General features: G+C 44.7%; 1 protein-coding gene across 21 annotated transcripts in view; it reads left to right on the top strand.

Annotated features, from left to right (window-relative positions):
* CELF2 (CUGBP Elav-like family member 2) overlaps positions 1-22470 on the top strand; it is a 526008-nt gene that overhangs the window by 446314 nt on the left and 57224 nt on the right. For 18 of the 21 annotated variants that reach the window (XM_029237418.1, XM_029237419.1, XM_029237421.1 and 15 more), the window contains 4 exons: positions 3476-3610; positions 12260-12339; positions 16420-16578; positions 20782-20845. In XM_029237418.1, the coding sequence (XP_029093251.1) occupies positions 3476-3610; positions 12260-12339; positions 16420-16578; positions 20782-20845 (438 nt within the window). The remainder of the gene's footprint in view (positions 1-3475; positions 3611-12259; positions 12340-16419; positions 16579-20781; positions 20846-22470) is intronic. The other 3 variants (XM_029237438.1, XM_029237436.1, XM_029237437.1) reach the window with 1 other exon arrangement.

Raw genomic sequence — 22470 nt, 5'->3', positions numbered from 1 at the left:
CCAACTGTGAAAACCACAGAGCTACTTTGGCTTGCAGAAGGTTTGCCAACATCCAGGTTCCTTTATACATGCACACACGTGCCGACACACACACAGGAAAGGAAGTTAGCACTTTCAGTAGCATATGGAGGGTGCAGATTTCCTTTTCTTTTTAGCTAATACTTGTTACTGAAAAAAGTGACAGTTATCTTTCATTTCCCTGCCTGAGTTTACCCCCTTCATTGTGCCTAAGAAGTCAGGATTGCTTCGTAAATGGTTTCCATTTTTCGTAAATCCATCTTAGGAAAAAAGTCATACTTGAGCTTCTCGGGAGCTGCACATTTAGTTGACTATAGCATCCCGCACCCTGAAGCTCAAAGCCCGAAAATTGTCTTCGCTAAATACCGTCATTATCGGTTTATCAGGGAAACCAAGGACCAACTGGGACTTTATCCTTTGCTTTTGTTTGAAAACCTGATTCTTCAGGATAAGAAGAACTACAACAGAAATTTTTTTCTACTCGTCAAGGTATCAGCCATAGCTTCCTCGGGGTAGGAGTCCCAGAGATGAGGGCAGGAAGGGATCAGGGCGGGGGGCAAGAACTACAGCTGCAAGTTTTCCCTCCCTCCCCAGCCCCGTTTCTGCCAGTCCCATCCGTTCCCCTTCTGCTTCAAGGGAATGCCACGTGCCCTCAGGGCCACTGGATTCCTCGCATGCTGAGGAGTCTGGCATCGCACTGGAGGTCAAAGGCTCCCGTTGGAAAGAAAGCACCTCTTCTGGGGCATCTGATGCTTCTAATTCTTAGACCCCAGTGCCAACACAGCCCTCAACTTACTATGCTTTCACCAGTTCCTAGTAGATCATCGGTAGTCCACTTACTCTGACAGGAGAAAGAAGGACTTCTTAAATTTAAAACTCTTCATCTACATAAAGCAAGTAGAGTCCTCAGCATCAGAGCCAGTGACACCCCCTTTCTCCCTGAGGAAGCTCAACACAGGCGGTGGCCCTGGACCACCTGTGACCTTCCTTCTGCATCAGGCCCCTCTCTGCAGATGAAGCAGAAAATGGTCCCTGTTGTGCTTCAGTCAGGCTGCCTTCCTCCGTCCACCACAAAGACAGTCCTTATTCATTCCTGACTCTGCGCCTTGTTCGGTTAGTACGTGATGCCCCCAGCACACTACCAGTCCATCCAGACCCTGCCCGTGCTTCTTAAAGTCCGGTTTCAATTCCACATCTAACATCAAGCCTTTCTCAAACTCTGGTACCCGATTCGTAGTTCACAAGGATTGTGTAATTGTGGTTTTCAACCTGTATCCTTTGGAGCCCTCGTTTCTCTGCGTTGTCTTGGGAGCCTCCACCAGTGTGGAGAGAGAGGCTGGGTAGAAAGCGATGCTGAAGTCCATGTTCAAGTGCTTCATTCAGCCAAAGCGTGTAACCAGGCTGCCTTCTCTCCACCACTTGAGAGAGAGAGGGAAAGGAAAGAGAAGAGGAAAAAGAATCAAGTTGAAACCTTCATTCTGTGGATGACAAGACTCAGGTCCACAGAGGTCAGCTCGTCCTCCAAGGTCACCCATCACCTTCATGGCAGCACTGGAACGAGGACCAGGGTCTCCCAGTCACAGCACTGCCCTACCCTCCCAGCCTCATCTGCCTCCTCTGGACTTGTCAGAAACACAGAAGAGTGAGCAGAACCCTGCGCTGAAGAAGGTACCAGAACCTGGTGCAGGTTGGGCCACCTCCTTGTAGAATGATCCTTGGCCAGATCCTTCCCCCTGCTGGGCCTTGGCATCTCTTTACAGTCAGACAAAACGTCTTTCACGTCTGTTACTTCCGGCCTGGGAGTCTACAACTAGGAGCTCTTAGCCCCTCAGCGCCACCCTTGTCCAATATAGTAGTCACATGCAGCTTTTAAATTTTAAATTAGTTAAAATTACATCACATGAAAAATTCACTTTCTCGATCACACTAGCCACCTTTCAAGTGCCCAGTGGCCACACATGGTTTTCGCCACTGGGGTGGACGTCACAGACCAAACTTTCCCCTTCTCCCCGAGTTCTACTGGACGGAGCTGCTTCAGAGTAAATGAGTCTCTGTTCCATTATAGATCTTCCGTCCCGGCTCCTGGAAGACACAGACCAGGGATTCTGACTTACGTACCCGAAGCAACTGGCCCTGGCAAGTCTAGAATACACTCTTGCCAGTTAAATGATAATGAGACACTTACTGTCCAGAAAAAAGAGTAAGAAAAACAGAAATAAAAGCCAATTAAATAGCAATGACAAGATTATAATACAGATATAAAATGATCCCGTAAGCTAGGACCTTCTGAAGTGCTGGTGTAGCCGGCTATCTTTCTTTCTTTTTTTTTTTTTTATTTTAATTCTAAGAAATGGATTGAAAGGAAACATGGGAAGTAAGCAAGACTTCTCCCTGAGGGCTTCCAGGACGATCTTTTGCTCTGTCTCCTACAAACGGCTCCAAACACTGTCTTGAAATCCATAATAATCGTGCCTTTGAGGCTGAGTGTAGGCCAGTTATCCTGAGCACAAGCATGTCAGTTTAGGGAAACAAATCTCCCCGGTCACCAGAGGTAAACCTTCCCTAGTCTTTACCCACTGACAGCTTCCATGGTTAGAATTTGCACGTTGTTGCCCTGACGCCCAAAAGGCGTTTCTGTTCATCAAGAATCCTACCTCCAAGTGGGCAGAATAGCATTATTCCTTCCTTGTTCTTTTTCTGGTGACGGGTTTCACCCCGAGATTGGGGCCACGCTGACATGATTCTCAGATAACCGCAGCCCCACTGACTTGGCCACAGTTGCCTTCAGCTTTAGTTGTAAGGTGCAGACCACATGTGCTGACCTGGGTAGGGCTGCGTAGCCAGTGCTATGGACAGAAGGCCCCTTAACCAGCTCTCTGGAGAAATTCACGTCTCTCCTGTCTCCTGTTCTCATCTGGACCAGTGGGGACAAAGCTATTTGAAATCAGGGAAGGAGAATGTTTTCTTCCACTGAATCCTTTGTTAAAAGTTTTGTTTATCAATTTTCCACTATATCTGCTTCTGTTATTTTTCCTCTCCCGATCTTTCTCTTTCGCTGTCACTCAAGTTAAAAGAACATCTACCCCCCCCCCAAAAAAAAAAAAACATTAAAATCTGTATCCCAAAATATCTCTATGGGACAGTAGCATTTAGCAGTTACTTAGAACTTTAACATTTTAGTAAACATATTACTGCTTCCAAATGGGGGGAAAGGACTTAAAAACAGCGTTTCGTGTCCTTTGAAGTTGTTTTATTAATAAACAAGCTCCCAGCGTTGGAACAGGAGCCGAGATGCCGAGCAAGGGTGGGGAGAGCAGAGACGGCACGTGTGGAGGAGGAAGGTGGCCTGGGTGTCTGAAGAGTTAGCCTCGGGACCCAGTCGGAGGTGGTGATGACGCATTGATTACGAGGAGGAAGGTGAAGTGGCCTTGGCTCATTCATTATTTCTCTCTCCTAGCCGTGGAAGACAGAAAATTGTTCATAGGAATGGTTTCGAAGAAGTGTAATGAGAACGATATCCGGGTGATGTTCTCTCCATTTGGCCAGATAGAAGAATGCCGGATCCTCCGGGGACCCGACGGGCTGAGTCGAGGTGAGTGTGCTCTCTGCAGAGCCTCTGCCCTTAAGTGCTAATTGGAGCTCTGTGTCCCAGTCAAGGTAGACATAGCTCCCACACGCAGCAAGAGGTCACCCTGAGATACGTCCTGCGGGACGAAGTTATCCAACCCAAACTTTTCACCATAGCTGGGATGATCACCTTTTATTTCTCAAGTCAAGAAGGTCCTAGTGGCAGCATATTAGCCCAGGTTATCGCTGTCAGACGGGAGGCCCACAGGCTGCCCTGCCGTTACACATCCCTCTTCAATCTCACATTGAAGGAGCTTTGGGAGGTATGAGGGAGAGATGCGGAGAGCGAGAGAGAATGTTTGCCGCTCGCATCTTAGTCTTCTGGCTTTGTGCCTGTGCCTGGGAGAATGCTGAGCGTGTGGGCCTCTTGACTGAGAAATAAACCAAGAAGAAAGGCCCCTGTCCCCGCATAGTGCAGATACAGACTCAGGGTAACCAGGCCTGTCTCAGGGCATTAGGGTTTTATGGCAAAGAGCAAAGCTCCTGGAGTCCTAAACACAGGGATCCATTAAGTGACAGAGAAGTGACTTCGTCCAGGAGAAGATTGTAGGTTCTTCTTTGTCACCGTGATAGAGGCAAAGGCTGGGGCTTCGAGTGCGGACGAAAACCAGTGTTTCCGCGAGCAGCCACGCAAGGTAGCTGGAGATGACTCTCTTCCGTCCACGTTTACCTCCCCCTTGGATGGACCCACACGCCTCCCTCCTTAAACCGCTTATAAGGCTTGTCACCGTGTTCCCAGCCATCTGACTAGTTTCCTGAGTCAGCCCAGGAGGCCCAGGGGAAGACGCACATGGAAAACACATTTCTCCATTCTCGTAAGAAATCCGTCTTTTTGCAACACAGAGAGGATTTCATTCAATTAATGGGGTTTCCATGTAGAAATGTCTTTACATTCCCCATCTCTGGTTCTGGGACTGCACTGCCCGCGCCCCATGTTGAAAGAAAAGGTTAAGCCTTAAGTATCAAGGGACTAGTTTTCATTCATCTCCCTGGTCTTACGTAAACTCAGCGCCCTGGGAGGAAGAACATTTGTTCTTTTGACTTTTAGACATAAAGCTTCGTGATGCCAACTGCTAGAATCGAAGGCACAGGGAGCAAAAGGTTTCCACCTACCTCCACCTCCAAAGCCCTGAAACAGAGGTGATCTCGGGGAAAACTAGGAGGGGGAGGAATGACTCCAAGCTTGTGATCCCTGTATTTTCTTCTGAAGGTGGTTTTTAAAAAAAAAAAAAAGGAGGAGGAGGAGGCCTGGAAATGACACGTAACACTCGCTGAAAGATGGGAGTCTAAAAGCTGAGCAAGACATGATGTTGAGTGGGGCCCCTAAACAGCAGACCCAGTGCCTCGAGCTAATCTGTCACTTACCACGTGTGCCTTTACCAGTGTCACCCAAAATAGTTCCTTGTCCTGGGCACCCGCATCGCCTCTGGTTCCCATCCAGCCTCGCGGGCAGAAGGATACCAGGATTTCGGTCCTGGGTCCCTCTGTGCCATCCTGGAGATACGCACCACGAGAGCTTATCATCACATCTGATCCAGGAGAGGCAGATAGGCAGACAGACCAGGAGAGCGAATACCACGGGAAAAAGCAGCGGGGCTGAGGAAGAATTAAGTAGGCAAGAAAGACAAAAGAATATTTTTGCGATCCCTCTTCTGCTGCCAGTTTAGTCATAAGAACCACTGTTGTCTCCCTGTGACTATTCTCAGTCACAACTTGCGTGTCATCATTGCACTTTTGCATTTGCCAAGGTGTACGGCTTGGAGAAAGAACCGATAGGCATAGGGAAATGTATAGTGCCTTAGAGGTCAGTGACCCTGGGGCCCAGTCCCAGAACTTCTCCTGACATGCGTCATGGGCGTGGTCCATTCATTTTCCTGTCTCTGTCCTCAGTTTCCACACTCGAAAATGGCAGCAGTCTTAATATCTGTCCTGCTTGTCTGATGGGGTGTGATTCGCTTCTGCCGTGGTAGGTTTTTGTAGAGCCAGGCCATGCATAGTGTTTCAGAGACCTTGACTATGAAGTAGGAATGCTGGACTCCTGTTTTCCCTCTGCTGATTTACAAACTGATTCTCTGCCTCAATTTCTCCATCTGTCCAGTGGGGACAGTGATGAAGAGCATTGGTGCCTAGAGATCCTTGAGCATATGTTAGCTATTTTTGCAGATGAGATTTTTTTTAAATGGTCAAAACTTTCACAGGAAAGGGTGTCAAGACACTGTACTTGATGGGAGAACCTGACCAATTCCATCTGCCGTTTGATTGATGAACCAGCACTTGACACCAGAAGCAGCCTGTTTCTGAAACAAGTGATGAGAGCACTTTCATCAATATTTTATGCAACTGCTGGTTCAACGTAAAGAGTAGAATCCTCCTCCCTGCCCCCCGCTTTTTTTTAACAGAAAAATAATTTCTGATTTTCTGGCAAACGGATGAGAATTCCCTGTGGCAAGAAAAGAAAATACTCATTTATTCTCATTTGTTCTGAGATATAAGGACAGACAGTGTTGCATTTTTCAATTAGCAGGACCCAGGGACTCCCGGGTACTGGGGACTGTTCCTGAATCAGTGATTTGTTGAAAGAACAGTTCTCTTTCATGCTACTCTTTTGCTTTCATTAAAGAATTGGCGTTTTCAATCAAATATTAATAAGTGCGGCGCTGCAGATCAGGGGCGCTCAGCATTTCTGGTCTCCATGCCTGTTGCTGGCTCAGCTGTTTACAAAATAAATAAAAATGAAGTGAAATGAAAGCTTGGCTGCTCTGAAAAGTACCTTGTAATGCTAAACCAGGGTGTAAGTTAGTCAGTAGGAAAGGATTTAAATCGAACCATTTGATTATAATGAGGGAGAGGTGCCCTTGAGTGGTTCACTTTTCTTGTTTTTGCTTTTGCCCAGTTCAGCTACAAGAAGGAAGACAGAGGAGGCAGTTAGTAGCCCTGGGTCCCCAGCAGGCGTCACGTGTCGTTCATTCTCCGCCACATCAGTGGTTGACATTCCTACCTGGCAGGTGTTAACCTGAGCTTCCTCCAGGCTGTTGATTCAGTACCCCTGCCCCAAATCAGAGTAGTGGGCTGCCAGGACCCACATCTTTGTACCTATTTAGCCCTGCTATGCTTTCAGTTAGAATCACTGTCTAAAAAAAAAAAAAAACAAAAAAATATCATGATCTACACATTGGCAAGAAAGACTATTTTAAAAGTCCCATAGTTATTCACCATCACCCAGATCTGTGTCATGTTTTAAGATGGGACCTCTCTGCCCCATCCCGCTGGGAAATTGTCATGCCTATACATAGACAGCACCTGCCAAGCCTGTTGAAACCACTCAACGAACGTTAGGACTCTGCCTCGCTTTACGCGGTATGCCCACATCTGAACGTGCATTTTTTCCCCTTTGGGGGCAGTAACCCATTCTGCCGTTTTTTTCTGATCTGGAAAACCTGGTTTGAGATGCTTTCACGCCCCTTATGATACTCAGATCCTTCTGCAGTGGCAGATCTACCTCTCAGGCCCGCTGTGTGAGCCTTCATTGAGAAAGCAAGCCAGGGTAGCACAAGCCCACACATGGCCAGTGAAATGAGATGTTTGCTCTCAGAATCAAAGCTTGAGGCTTCTGAGCCAACATACTTACTGGACAGTGTCACCTTAGCATGTTGATTTCCTAAAATACACATGTTCTCACTTACCCACAGTCCCACAGTCCGATTGGACTATTTGGGTACAGTCTGCCAGGTTTGCTTGCACCATAGCAACCAAATATCTGTAACTCAGAGACAATGAAGGGGTTGATTTCATTTTTCTTTCCCATAAACTGCAGTCAAATCTTCACTGCCATTTAAGGTAACCTTCTGCTGGTTTAAGAATATTCCAGCTGTGTTTATGGCGTTCCAGCATTCTCCTGCCAAAACCTTTGACAAATGAATTGGCGGTATCTTCAGGGATGTTAGCGACCACAGACTGGATTTAGCCATTAAATCCTCATTTATTTTCGTTATATCTGATCAGGATATTGGGAGAGGGCTTTTGACTTTTAAAACGTACATGGAGAGGACTCAGTTCTGATCGTGACATTTTAGTCTTGCCCACGTGGTACCCAAAGGTTCAGATATGTGGAAACCTTTATCAGATGCCCCCTGGGTTATTAAATGCATCTTGTCATGCTGCTCTGGGTACAGTCTTCCAACCTCATCTCAGGGATGAGATTTTTGCCAACTATTAAGTCCTAGTCCGCACTCAGCCTCAGGTGCCGTGAATGAAAGATCTCTCCATGCCAGTTTTAACTAAACTAACCCAGCGTTGGGGATTGCACATTAGAGTATTATTTTTGATGCTCCAATGTTATACTCATAGCATATGTTTAAACCCTGCCATTGCTCAAAAGATACTGAGAGGAAAAATTGGCTGCATTAAGATCTTTCTACAGCTGAAGAGGAATTTATAAACAAGTTTCCATAGGCTGAAATCTTCTCAGCCACACAAGTTATTTTAAATTATGCTTCCTTCAGTTAACATATAGCAGCTGTTGCTCCTCTTTCAAAGAAGCAGCAGAAAAGCAAGAGACCCTGGCATCATTGTATGTGCTTTTAAAAGTGCCTCTACTTTTTTCATTACTTTCTCTCTCTCTCTCCCCTTCTTTTTGATGCAGAGCAAGAATTCATCTAGTTCTCTCAAAATTCTCATGTAGCCTAGAGAAAAGGTAGAACACCTGAGTTTAAGATATCCTTTCAACTGAAATGACAAGTGTAATAGCTGGGTTCCAAAATCTGCTCTGTGCTTTCCTTAGATCCTGTCTGTAGGAGGAAATGACTTTGAGAAACCTTTTCCCAGTCAATCATTTATCTATTTTAGCAGCAAGAAGACAACCTCACTGAAATAGGAGGAGTTCAGCTCCTTTCATTTCTATGAGCAATCTCTGACACTCTGCAAGTGGAGACAATAAATAGTGGCAGGCTAAATTACAGGTTGGACACATTTACAGAGGGAATTTTTGCCTTTTTTTTTTTTTTTTTTTTTTTTGCTATTATGTATTTGGAAGCTTTGAGACAGTAATATATGGGCTATCTTACCCCACCCCCCAAAAATAGCTTTATTGTCTTGGTACCTGTATTTTTTTTCTCCCAATCTAAGTTCTCCAGCATTTTGGTCGGTCACCAGCATGCTCAACAGTCTAGAACAGTTGAGGGCTGACCCTATAAGGTCGGAGCAGTTGTCCGTCAAGACCCAGTAGCCTCTGCTGTACCCAGAAGCTCATCTTAGAGAAGAGGACAACTGACCTAAGTCATTTCTGTCCAGCGGGAAGTCATCTGGCTGGTTTGTAGAAGAAGCCAGCAGCCCATTTTGACTGTAGGAGTTTGTGTGACCCTACGTTAGTGAAAAGTGCAGATTTGAGGGCCCACCCCAAAGCCAGTGTTTTCAGTGGTGCTGAAAAGAAAATGAAAATCTAGCCAGGACCTCCTGTTTTAGAGATGTTACAAAGGTTAACTGGCTACCAACCCATCGAACATTTGGTTCTGAAGTTGCTTAGCTTCATCCAGAGCAGCAGAGAGAGTGAATCTTTCAGCACGTGCTCCCATTTAATAAATGACAGTAATTTTCTCCCTTAAGTAATTGAACACAGCACCCAGCAGGGAACTTGACAGAGCCCCTAGGAGGCCAGTTCTCTCTTACTGCACCACTGCCGGTAGAATAAAAAAGTTAAAGGAGTCATCAGATTTGTCAGATCATTTTTTGGATGGGATGAGGATTGTATAATTAGAAGCATCAGTCAGCCTTTTAATTGCAGGTTTCACAGAGGGGAAGGGGCAATGGTTCGAGTTTATAGAGAGATCATTTCATTGTTCTCTTGCTAAGACTTTGCTTTTGAGACCTGTTAATTGCTTGATCTTTCTCCCGAACTTACTTACAAAAGCTCTGCCTGCTCTGAAATTGTGGTAGATGCATAAACTCTGCCTTATTGATTTTTGTTGACATTTTACATTTTTTTATGCATTCTTAACCTCCGTTTAGAAGCTGTTGGTTTGGCACATGCTCCCAGATAATAAGAGCAAGCGAAGTGAATGAAACAGGCTTCTTGACTCCTAAAAGCAGAGTTAGTGGGGCTTCCCTGGTGGCGCAGCGGTTGAGGGTCCGCCTGCCGATGCAGGGGACGCGGGTTTGTGCCCTGGTCCAGGAGGATCCCACATGCCGCGGAGCGGCTGAGCCCGTAGGCCGTGGCCGCTGGGCCTGCATGTCCGGAGCCTGTGCTCCGCGGCAGGAGGGGCCGCGGTGGTGAGGGGCCTGCGTACCGCCAAAAAAAAAAAAAAAAAAAAAGCAGAGTTAGTCTGGGCTTCCTATGGCCTCAAATATGCCTCCATTAGATGATTTGCTTGTGCCTCTACTGTAGCCTCCAGACAGGAAATGAAGGGACTTCCCCGGCGGTCCGGTGGTTACGAGTCTGCACTTTCACTGCCAGGGGCAGAGGATTGATCCCTGGTCTGGGAACCAAGATCCCGCAAGCCACGCAGCACCAAATTTTTTTTTTTAATTTTTAAAATAAAAAAATGAAAAAGAAAAATCTCTTAGCGTTATTTCCTCTGTTAATAGTACCACTGATCATCACAATCTTCAAGAGATACTACTTTGAAACAGATGGTAAATTGGGGACTCTGTCATTTTAGAGCTGAGTCTATTTCAGTATGGAGCCAGCAGAGGTCCTGTTGTAGATCTCACACACATCATCTAGGTGCCTTAGAGAAGGCTGCCCAGCTGCTTCTGTTGATGACAAAAGCCACAGCCACTGTAGGTACAGGCAGCATGTTGAAACAGTCAGCTTCACCAGCTGCTGTAACGTCAGAAAAACCATAGGAGGTAGCTTGGCATTCTTCGTGGGCTAGACGTCGGGCTTCAGTGAGGACAGCTTAACGGAGGTGAATGAGAGGAACCTCCCATGTACAGAGAGTTTTTGTGTATTAAAAATTACAGCATGATGCCAAAAAAAAAAATGCATTGACTTATTTTCATGACTGGTGGTTGTTGTGCTTTGGGGGTAGTGGGCAGGCATTGCTTTCTCTTACTGCTGTTTGATTGAAAGGTGCTAATACAGTATTGACTTGATAATCTCACCAGGTACCCATGCAGAGCAAACAAAGAAAATGCGTTTAATGGCTCCCACAGTGACTCCCATACACCAAGCCACCCGCTGGTTGTTTGGATGTAGAATGTTCTGTTTGGCTTCCCGGCCACAGAGGCAACCATCTCACGTGATTGGTGCCAGAATTCCACTTTTGTGCACTCGCCCTGAGATGACAAGCTTCAGCCCCTCGGTGTTTAGATCTGCTTCATTGGGAAATCTTTTAAGTAGTAATAATAATAATGTTTTCAGGCAATTGAGTAGAACACTAAATTATTCTCTGATACCTAAGTTCAAACTGTGCAAGGCTAAAGAAGCTGAAAATCAATGCACTTTTAAAGTCATTAGAGATCATAAGTGAAATAGTCAGCATTGCTTTAGCTAAGCTTTTAGTGTGCCGTGGTATTATTATAAAATCAGCCTGAATCTGCATTAATTTCACAGTCTTTTTCTCTGAGAAGCCCAAGGGTGCATGATGAATAAAATGTAAATTTCAGAAGGCAGTGCTTTTATTAGTGGAAAGGGCAGTGAGCCATGTAGCTGGAGCAGTGACCTGCATGGTAGCCAGCACTGCTACAAGAAGCAGGAACAAGCACTGTAGATTCTAGTTATTTTACGGCTGGGGAGAAAAATAGCCATGGAGAGTTCTGTGGGTCTCAGGGGAGACATTCACAGAAATATACATTGTCTTCTGTATGTTACACTTGAGGTGGAATCTCTGATAAGAATCCACAAGTCACAACTTAAAGTCTGGAAGGTTTGATACAAATAAGAAACCCAATGCAAGTGTTTAAATTTTACTTCATATACACAGTTGAATATTCCCAGAGTAACAGAGCATTTGTTTTTGTTCATCATTAACAGTTACTAAGTAGTTTGTACAGGATTTGGGTATATTTGTTTGCATTTGAATAGCATGAGGGTATATTTATACATCTATTTTTTAACTACCCAGAAGAGATGAGGTATATTTATTTGCTGACATTTCGAGCTGTTGGAATCTAGTTGCTAATTTGCCCTGGGCGTGAGAATTTTACTATTTGCTGCTTAGAAATCAAGGCTCATGTTTGAAACACAGAGCCGGAATGGGTAGATGCCCTAAGTCAAGATAGACAAGGAGAAAATGTAAAATCGCAACTTTTTATTTTAGAAAATGCAAACTAGGTCTTGCGCATTTCAACACCCACCCCCCACCCCCCCACCCCACCCCCTGCCCCGTGGCTTAAAAAAAGAAAGTACCCAGCCTCCTTCCCCTGGACTCCATTTTAAAAATAAATCAACCAATCCATCAGTAAATCTTTCTGCTGTGGTCAGATTAGCAGGTCAGCACTGTAAGTAAAAAGCAACACGAGATAAAAACCAAAGAGAGAAGTTGTTGATTTCATGTACTACTGAGAACAGTGTCGTCCTGTGGCAGTTCTCGTAGACTGTGTTGGTTTAACAAGCGTCCAAACCTTTTGTCTTGTTGTTTTTTGTCTTTCCTGCTCCCTGTCCCCTTGTTTCCCACAGGCTGTGCGTTTGTCACATTTTCTACAAGGGCAATGGCACAGAATGCAATCAAAGCCATGCATCAGTCTCAGACCATGGAGGTACTGTATCATCTGCCCTTTCTTTGTTTTCTTTGTGCAAATGGTGGGGAATGGAAAGCAATTCTCTCCTGTGTGGATTGTTCACATGACAATCACAGATGTAAACTTTCACCATCTCTCTCTCTCCATTCATTCATATTCCTTCTTCCTTAATCTCTCTCCTCCTCCCTCTCTCTCTCTCCCTCTCTCTCTGAATTTTTCCCCTGATGACTGGAAATGCACTTAGTGTAAAACCTTCCACTTGCTCTACGTTCCTTTTTGAGCCTTTTATTGCAGTGGCCCAGGTCCTGCTGTGTAAAGTTCATGATGCAATTTAAACCGAGCATCCTTCTATACCTCAAGAATCAAGTACGTTCCCCAGCCCCAGGGGTGGGATGGGTAGAACATTACCAGACCCCATTCCAAATTGCAGCCGGCCCTGTGCAAAATCACAGGGTTCTTTCATTTCTTTTTTATTTTCTTTTTAATGCGGGGTCAAGTTATCTTTAATCGAGACAAACAGAATTGTTTTTGCCTCAAGAATGTTGGAGAAAGTTAAGACTTCTCCCACCTCATTGAACCAGTGCAAATGTTCATGTATGAGAGTCCCCCGAGAAATTAGATTTTCACCCTTACTAAAAAATGAACAATAACCCAGAACCTCAAAGGCTCAAATGTGATCTCCTAATGAGAGATAGTGGCTTTCGGGGAAGAGAAATAGGCTGGCGTGGGTCCACAAATGTAGACAATGGCTCTGTACTTTGAGTCTGTGATTCGGGTCATGGCCTTTCAGAATTTTGCACAAAAACACTCCAAGAGTGATATGCTGTTACTTATTCTGTATTGTCTGATAGAATCCTTTGGGAGTGCATGTTCTGCTGTATTATGTAAAACTGTATCTTTGTGTATGGGTGATCTTTTCTGGAGGTGGCTTTGTAGTGTTACCTGAAGTTAACGTTTTTCATCTTTTGGAAAAAAAATTGTTTTCAGTTTTATTTAATGTGCCAAAAAGTTCTTTATTGATCGTTTGAGCTTCTTTTTTGCCTCCACTCTTGGGGGGGGTTTAATTTTTTTTTGTTGTTCATTTGTTTGTTTTTTGCAATGCTGCATCTCCCGAAGCATGCCGGGAGCTTAGTGATCTTTATGGGTCTTGTTTTGTGGGCAACCTTTCTCTAGGGAGCCAAAGGGTGGGTGGAAGCGGGGGGTAAAGAGTGTGCATGGCATTGTCATTAAGTGTTTACTGTACTTTTCTGAGTTTTGATATCAGCATTGCAAAGCCTATTGTCTTTTTCGAACTTCCTTTTGACTTCCATATTCCTAACATATCTTATATAATCACTGTGTTTTCCTTTCAGTGCAATGCATTTTTAAGACACTCACACACCCCTACGTGAAGGCAAGCTCAGGTGAAAATCGGCCACAATAAGGGAGAATTAGCAGGATTTGAAATGTCTAGGAATCCAATCTTGAACAACATGCAGTCACACACGTGATCATGTTTTTGTCCCCTCCCCCCACCCTTTCCCTTACCTTGGGGAGGTCCATTATCGGGGATCAGCCTGGTTTCCAGCTTCATATCAGTCTGGAGATGAAATGAAAGTACTGTTAAGAAAAAGGAAGTCTTGACCTGTATTTATTATCTTCCATATATATATGTGTTTCATTCTTAAAGATTTTTATTTCCTGTAATTGAGTGATTTGTACCTAAATTGGTCTCACCTTAGATGATTTTGTAACCTCAATTCTTTCAGCTCTGTTGGAAACATTGCCACCCCAGTTCCTTCACCCAGGGCCCCCCGCCCGAGGGGGAGGTCTGTGTTCTCCTGGGTCCCTACGGAAGGAGAGCACGAGAAAACACAGCAGAACTGGGTATGAACCCGAACCAAGAAAGTAACAGGCTCTCAGAGTGAAAAGAATTTGCTGTAGAGAATGGGGCATATGTATTCTTCAGAAATCCTTGATCCTTTGTTAATACTGCTATTATCAGAAATCAGATCTGATGCACTTGTTTTTAAATCTGGACATCCATGCTTAATCAGAGGAGCCCTCAGACACTTAAATTTCTTGTTTAATTCAAAAATATTGACATTTAAACAGAAGATTACATATTATGCAGTCTCATTACGCTTGTACCACTGCAGTTTGTTTTCTTTTTTTGAATTAATTACATTATTTTCAGGACTCTGGCTTACATCTTCCACCAAGATGTATGATCTAAGAGATGTGAATTCAAAACGATGTCACTGTTAAAGTTTAAAAGAACATGTTATTTTAAAAATCATTAATCTTTATATGGTACCTTGATTTTCCCACTTTCCTCCAATCTCTCCCCACCCTGTTTTCCCCTTTCATGGTTTATACAAGTCATTTTTGAACTATAATCATTGGCCTGATTTTCTGCTTTTATATCATTTTTTGGTATTTAAGGAAGAAAAAAGCCAACCGTAAATGAACTGTTAGGAAGAGATGCTATAATTTGTTATGGGACAAATTTGATACAATAACAACCCTTTGCATGCAAAACCCTTGCTGTCTGTAATTTCCATCTTCAGAGTGGTTTTGCTGTCTTTAAAGTGATGAAACGCTGAAACACGGAGCAGATGAAGAACAATGAAGTATAGATTTTTTAAACGGTGGAAACATTACTTTTATGCAGTTTACTGACGCTTAACATCTGTGCCATGACTGTGACTCCCAGAGCTGAAGACCAGTCTGCTGGAGGTTCAACACCCAGTCACCTCACTTTTCTCACATGTTGGGGGGTAACAGCAGGCATGATAGCTTCACGTATGCATAGTTCCATCCCCAGTAGCTACCCAACGTGATAAGAAAAAAATGCAACTCTGTTTTCTAGGAGAAAGAAAAATAACCCAAAGGGAAGGGACAAGCTCATTTAAATAGGAATATTAAATTTCTGGGAGGAGAAGAGAGAGGTCTGTTATCATGCTGAGTTTCAATAAAAAGTGGGGTTTTTTTTTAACCACTTGGGTAGAATTAACTTCTTTTTATCTCAGCAAAATTTCACAGCTTTAATTGTGATGGGATGTTTAGCAAGCTAAACAGAGAGGGAAGAGAGTTGGTTTCTGCTGAGTATTTGCCAAGTGGCGAATGTTGAAAAGCTGCTTTCGAAAGGAAGTCCTCCTGCCTGAGGTGTCAGGCCCTTACCTTCCCTAATGATTTTCTCCGTATCAGACATGAGTTGGTCCTGTTATATAACCCTTGGCCATTTCTCACTCACTGCCTCTGCTCCTGCCTTTTAGAGGAAACGAACGCAGAAGCTCCTAGAACAGCGAGACTGATTAGGAAAAGAAGCTAAGTAGACACATCGCCTCCTGCCATCTGAGATGTGTCTCCTTGGACCAGATTGCTTCTGATATTTTCTTTTTGATTTGTTGTAGCTCCTGGGATTACAGCTAGAGTAGATGCGATACAGAAGGAGGAGAACCCCTTCTGAAAACATGGGGACAGTGACATTGGTCCATGCCCGTGTCCCCTGAAAATCTCCTTCCTTCATCCATGTTCCTAAAATGAAACCCACTTCTCCCGATTATATTACTGGGTCGGTATGATTCCTACAGTTCCAAAGTTCAAAAATACTTAACGTTGGAAAGAGTGGGAGAAGAAGACATGAGCGACAGGCATTTTCATTCCCATTACAACATTTCGTTCCCCTCCTTTGTCCCCTGCTCACACGCGGAAACAGGCAGACACACCAGGACAAGTCCATCTTTCAGACAAGCGAACCGTGAAGCTTAATTAAAGGACAATGATAAGGTCTCTTGTCTCTGAGGAGGTCCTGGGATGGTGGAAGGAAGACCCATGAAGAGAGGAGGAGAGGCAGTGTGATAATCAGAGCACGAGCACAAGTGGCTTCATCGACCGCCAGAGCCCCAAAGACACCAGTGACAGGATCTGGAATTTTCTGTTGATGGTACTATTCAGAGAAGAAGAAGGACCATCAAACCATTTAAAAACGAGGCCAGACCATCCCCCTGTGCTCCAGAATAGTTCAGAAAGCTAGGCCCCGAGCTGACTGAGTGTCCTGAGCGGAGTGGGCCAGGCTGTAACCCCCTCTCCACTTTCCGCTGTGTCTGACCACAGGGCTGCTCTTCACCGATTGTGGTGAAGTTCGCTGACACTCAGAAGGACAAGGAGCAAAGGCGTCTCCAGCAGCAGCTGGCGCAGCAGATGCAGCAGCTCAACACTGCCACCTGGGGGAACCTGACGGGTCTGGGCGGCCTCACCCCGCAGTACCTGGCGGTAAGTTCTTGCGGGGGGGGGGGGGGCGGGGGGGGAGCATGTGGTCCCCAGGAGAGAGGAGCACACCCGGTGGAGCTCTTACAGGCTCCTTGGCCCCTGAGTGCACCAAAAGCTCGTCTTCGACATTATGAATGCCGGGAAATTCCTGAAATCAGCGTCGATGAAGAATATTTTTCCAGGTGAAGCTGACAGGAACGGGACTCTTCATTCTAGCCGCATGGAGGCTGAGCGGGGCCCCACAGGGCTGAGTGTCTAACCAGTGTTTCCGCACAAACTCCAGCCTCGGCAGGGGTGCGGCATGCGTGATAGATGATGACTTAATGGCACTGAGGCAGCCGTGGTTGGCTCTCTCACCACCTCCCTGCTCGGTCCATTCCACATCAGGACCTCAGATGGAACTTTCCTTCACTGGGTCCTCCCCGTGGAGCGATGTCAACTAAATTCAGATGTTTCTTCATCTATTTGAAACCCAAAACTCAGATCCTGTTTTCAGGCCAAATAGACCCAGTTCTTTAGCCCTTACATTTCATTGTTTCTAAACTTTCCACCTCCTTGTTTGTTTCTGTTGTGCTGCCTGTTTTACTTCGCCAGTGTCTTTATTAAAGTGCCATAATCAGAATGTGAGACAGTTCCTCCCAGGAAGATCACACAGCGTGAGCAGTGACCCCCATTGTGGACTTTAAAATATCTTAATGTAGCTTGAGGGCAATGGAAGGCAGCTCGTACTCCTCTAAGGTTTTATTTATTTTTACTTGAACTACTGCTAAAGCATGCTACTCTACCCCCCTTTTCTGCTTTGGAACCTAAATGCTGGACTACACATTATTAATATAATTTCATAGTGTGCCTTTGGACCTTTTATTCTAGCGTGTGTGTGTGTGTCTGTGTGTGTGTGTCCATCCGTCCGTCCTAATTCTCTCCTGACGTTTGAACTGTCCCTCTCAGGATTGTATGACCCATTCCATACTTTGTAGCAGAACCAATACTGTTCTGTAAGAGTCCTTCCTGTGACCTTGAAAGGTAAGATCACCGTGCTTCTACAAGTGAGGAAAGGGAGGGGTTTAAGGGAGAAATGGGGGGGGGGATAAACTGGGAGATTGGGATTGACATACACACACTACTATATATAAAACAGATAACTAATAAGGACCTACTGTATAGCACAGGGAACTCTACTCGATACACTCACTGTACTGGCCTATATGGGGAAAATATCTAAAAAAGAGTGGATAGATGTATATGTATAACTGAATCACTTTACACCTGAAACGAACACAACGTTGTAAATCAACTGTACTCCAATAAAAATTTTAAAAAGGTTATGTAACCTTACCCAAGGTCATGACACTGGTGGTCAAGCAGGATTTCAGCCCTCCGTGGGTTCTCTCCATCCGGCGGGGCTGCTTCTCCAAGGACAGATGTGACTCGCATTCCTCTTTTATCCACCCCACCCCACTGCCTGTTGGTGTCTGCCATGTAATTGCTACTAAAGACATGTCTGGATGTCTTGCTGGAGAAGCGTGCCTCTCCTGTCTTCCCCTGAGTTATTAATACAAGCAGTGACCAAGTTTGCTGCCACCTTCTAGCCGTTTCTCCATCTTATCCACAAAGAGATGAGAGATGAGAGATTTCATCACATGTCTTGCTGAAATCTGTATGTGCTTGCCATATCTTTTTCTTGGTCTGTCGGTCTACAAACTTCATGAGAAAAAAAAATGAGTCTAGCTGAACAATCATTTGTTTTTCACAAACGTGTGTTTCTCAGTTGTTCACAGATCATCGCCTTAAGTACAAGAATTTCTATCAGAGATTGACGTCAGGCTCACCTTTTCGTAGTTTCTAAGAATCCAGCTTCCTGCTCCACCATGTCTGAAAACCAAGACACACGTGCCTAGCCCTGGTCTCCTGGACCATCTCCCATGCCCCAGGGCTCACCGAAATCTCTGGCACGTGTTTCTTTGATCACATCTGAAAATTATTTCTGAATCCTGAAAGAGAATTCATCCCCGCCTCATTGATAAGAACGTGTTCTTACACGCTCTGAACTACGTTTTCCCCTACCGAGGGCTTCCATTCTTTCTCTGCCAAGTTTGCTCTACCCCTTTCGATCGGAAGCCCATTTCTCTGAAAAGACCCTTGGCCTTTAAGGCATCCCCTGCCTCTGTGTTGCGGGTAGATTCTGACTGTGGCTCACCAAAGAGTGGTTGTCAGTGGGAAGAATCCACGGAAGTAGTTTAATGACACTCCAGGTATTGCCACTTACTAACCAGTAAAGATGATTAATTCCTCAGAGTATCTTCAAAGCTAATTGAACTTGACTAAACTTTAATTTTTTTAAATATCTAATATAGGAGAGAGTAAGGGCTTGCAACCACAAGAGAATGGGAAACCCAAGAAATCAAACCAAGATAAGGGATTTCTCTCTGTCAAAACAGATAATTCCTAGCTTCTTCCTCTTTCTCATTCTGTGTGTCTGTGTGTGTGTGTGTGTGTGTCTGTGTGTAATGTCTAGGTAGTATACTACCCTGAGTCGAGAAGGATGAATGAAAGTTGCAGACGTATGTCTGGGAACTGTTCATGTTTGGTTTTGTCTTTTTTTTTAATTTTATTTATTTTTTGGTTGCATTGGGTCCGCGTTGCTGCGTGCGGGTTTTCGCTAGTTGCAGCGAGCGGGGGCTACTCTTCGTTGCGGTGTGCGGGCTTCTCATCTGCGGTGGCTTGTTGTGGAGCACAGGCTGTAGGCCTGTGGGTTTCAGTAGTTGCAGCACATGGGCTTCAGCAGTTGTGGCACGCGGGCTCAGTAGTTGTGGCCACAGGCTTAGTTGCTCCGCAGCATGTGGGATCTCCCTGGACCAGGGATCAAACCTGTGCCCACTGCATTGGCAGGCGGATTCTTAACTGTTGTGCCACCAGGGAAGGCCCACAGCTGTTCATGTTAATCCCCATAGGGATTACATTAATCATCGTAACTAAGACAAGTTGAATCAGCCACCGATATTCCACTCTACTTGGTGCTTTTAAGTCAATTGCTAGATGCCCATTTCTGAGTCACATCCAGTTGTAGAGTTTCCTTCTTCTTAAGCTGAGGAGACCTACCATTACCTGGAGGAGTGGCAGTGCTCTCCGTTAGGTTTTGCAGCACTCCAAACAAATTCTGAGAGCTTATTTTTTAAATAGTGAATTCATCTGGTTCCTCCTAAGCTCATAGTACCATAGCAGTTTTTTAATAATAAATTTGGTGTATCTATGCTTTTAGCATCCATGGACTTTTGAGTATAGGAGATAACTCCACACTTGCCCCCAGGTACAAACTGCGGCTGTATTGATCAACCAAAAGGAGAATATCAATAAGCCTAGTCAAACAGTATAGCACCTAAGTTAACCTATAATTCAATTGATGTGGACGAATAAAGGAGTGCTTTCGAACAGTAACCACATGCCTTTACCTTGTGGTATCCACCGTTTCTATATGGGGGATTAAATGTATTTTTGGAAGCTCTAGGAACAAAATACAGAGACCTTTTCACAGCTGTCTTCATTTCTTTTTTAAAAGATGCTGATATATTTATAATGCCTAGCATCAACATACATAGCACCAGATACTTGTGAGTTTTGACAAGTAGCATGTTGCTCTCTGCCAACGAAGACCACCTTAAAATGGGTGGCCGTTGTCTTGGTCATGAGGTCATGACAGTGACTCTGTGGCTGCAGATACACACGCTTAGGTCTGTAGGTATTACAGCGATTTCTCTGTTAGCCCAAGGGTCAGTGAATCTGTACCTCTCTAATGAAGGTTGTAGGACACTGAGCTGTGAAGGAAAGCGGAGGAGACCTAGGGATGGACCGCGATTGACAGAGATGAGTTATGGGAACTACTAGGCTCCAGAGAGAGAGCATTAGTCACGCCATGTTGGTTCCCATAGATTTAACACCTGGTTGTTAAAAAGTAAATTGATGAATTGTTTTAAGGCAGCTACGTTATTGAGTTTCCCCAATGTCTGTGTTTTTTAATAGAGATTAGACATTAACATGGATTTATAGCCCCAACTCTCGGAACCTTCAGCCCATTAACAGGCAGCAGCAACCAACTATGTAAATGTAAAGGGAACCGGACGTGCCCTCAGTGGACTTGGGAAGTTCCCTTGACAGTACGTTTCCAAGCTCCACTTCATTTTGACAGTACCTTTCTCTTTTCTTTTGCAGCTTCTGCAGCAGGCCACCTCCTCCAGCAACCTGGGTGCATTCAGTGGCATTCAGCAAATGGCTGGTAAGTCATGAAGCGAGCCTTGCCTTTTGACCGTGCTGTTGTCTGAATTTGGGATGGGTTCAGAAGCTGGGGAAAAGACGAACAAAGAGTAACTACCGGTCCTAGTTGCTTTCTGGCTTAGGTGTTAAAATTAGAGTCAGCTGCTCAGAAGTTGATCTTCTAACTCTGGCATCTCCAACAGTTATGAGAAAATTTGGGGGGCTGAGAATTCCTGCACAGGACCCTCCAGAGTTGTGTTTATTATTTTTTGTAAATGGGTTTGCTGGCTGGGGGATTTCCAACAAGCTTCCTATATCCAGGGCAGCTGCCATGATTGACATCCCTCTAGAATTTTAATAATAGGCAGTCAATAAGAATGTTTTGACCTTCGTAATGAAAGTCAGGCTTGCACGCCTATCTCTGATACCGTTTGCAGTCCCTTGATAACCACAGACAATTAACAGGGTGCCTTTTTTTTTTTTTTTAACTTCAGAACCCCAGTTGACAGAATTGCACATCAGAATCTTTTATGGGAAAGTAGAATCTTTGTTCTTGAGCAAAATCAAAGTGGGACTGGATTTGAAAGCCGGCTCATGAAGGATTGCTTTGTATTATGAGCTGTGTCAGTAGTAACTGAGGGGCAGTGATTAGTGAAAGGTCAGTCCTGCAGTGTCACCTTCCAGGCTCACATCCTAACCCACACCACGGGGCCAGGGAAGGCAGCCCGCACGATGAATCAGAGCACGGGTGCCAGGAACCTGCCGCGAGGAGCAGTGAGGAAGCTTCTTCCTTGCTTGATTCCGAAAAGATAGAGGAGCGCAGGCAAGGAGAACAGATTTTGGGCGTATTAGAATTGAGCACAGTTTGTTTTCATCAAGGACACACTGAGTCAATGAAATGAACCCAGGATGTACAGAATAAAAGCTTGATTTCCTTATTTGTCACTATGAAAACTCCTTTTTTTTCCCCCCTCCCACATGCATATCCTTGTGGGGTTTTTTTTCCTTGTTTCACTTTGAATGGATCTGGAGACACTTGGAATGAGCACGTGCAGATCTCTGTTCCTGTATGTCCAGTTGTTGTCAGCCCAGCCTTTCGTGGTGACCTCCAGGGTTAATGGTAACTTGTCTGATGGGACATACTCGCCTACAGTAAAAACAATGCTCAGTTACCCGTGGGGCTTTAAATCTGGTACCCCCAGCTTGTTCTATTGTAATAACACTTTTAGATTATTACGGGAAAAAAATACATGTTAAAATAATGAGTAGTGAAACCATTCAGCAGAATGTTGATGAATACATTTGGGGAAGCTGGCCTTGGAGCTGAGCATCGCCTTGAACAGTTGATTTATTTTTAGTTCTGTGAAGGGGATTGGAGAGACAGAGCTAAAATATTCAGAGAGTTTTCTACGTTTTAAAAAGAGAAAACCTTCCAGATTGCAAGCTCTGAAAGAAATGCTGAGATGTGTTGCATTTTCCGCCAGTGCAAGATTTGGTTTTCTTCTTCTAATCGAGGGGACCCACCCAGATCCAGAATTAGAGTCTTTCCTTAGAGGAAGCCTCAGGCTCTCCCGTTCCCACAGTTGAATTATGCAAAGAAGGTCACTGGGTCCTGAGGCTATGGCCAGGCATGTTTTCTCGGGTGGA

Source organism: Monodon monoceros, unplaced genomic scaffold (genome assembly GCF_005190385.1).
Source record: "Monodon monoceros isolate NGI ecotype Baffin Bay Population unplaced genomic scaffold, NGI_Narwhal_1 Super_Scaffold_21, whole genome shotgun sequence".
NCBI lineage: Eukaryota > Metazoa > Chordata > Mammalia > Artiodactyla > Monodontidae > Monodon > Monodon monoceros.
The sequence above is the reverse complement of the archived record's forward strand: the minus strand, read 5'-3'. Positions and strand labels throughout refer to the sequence as shown.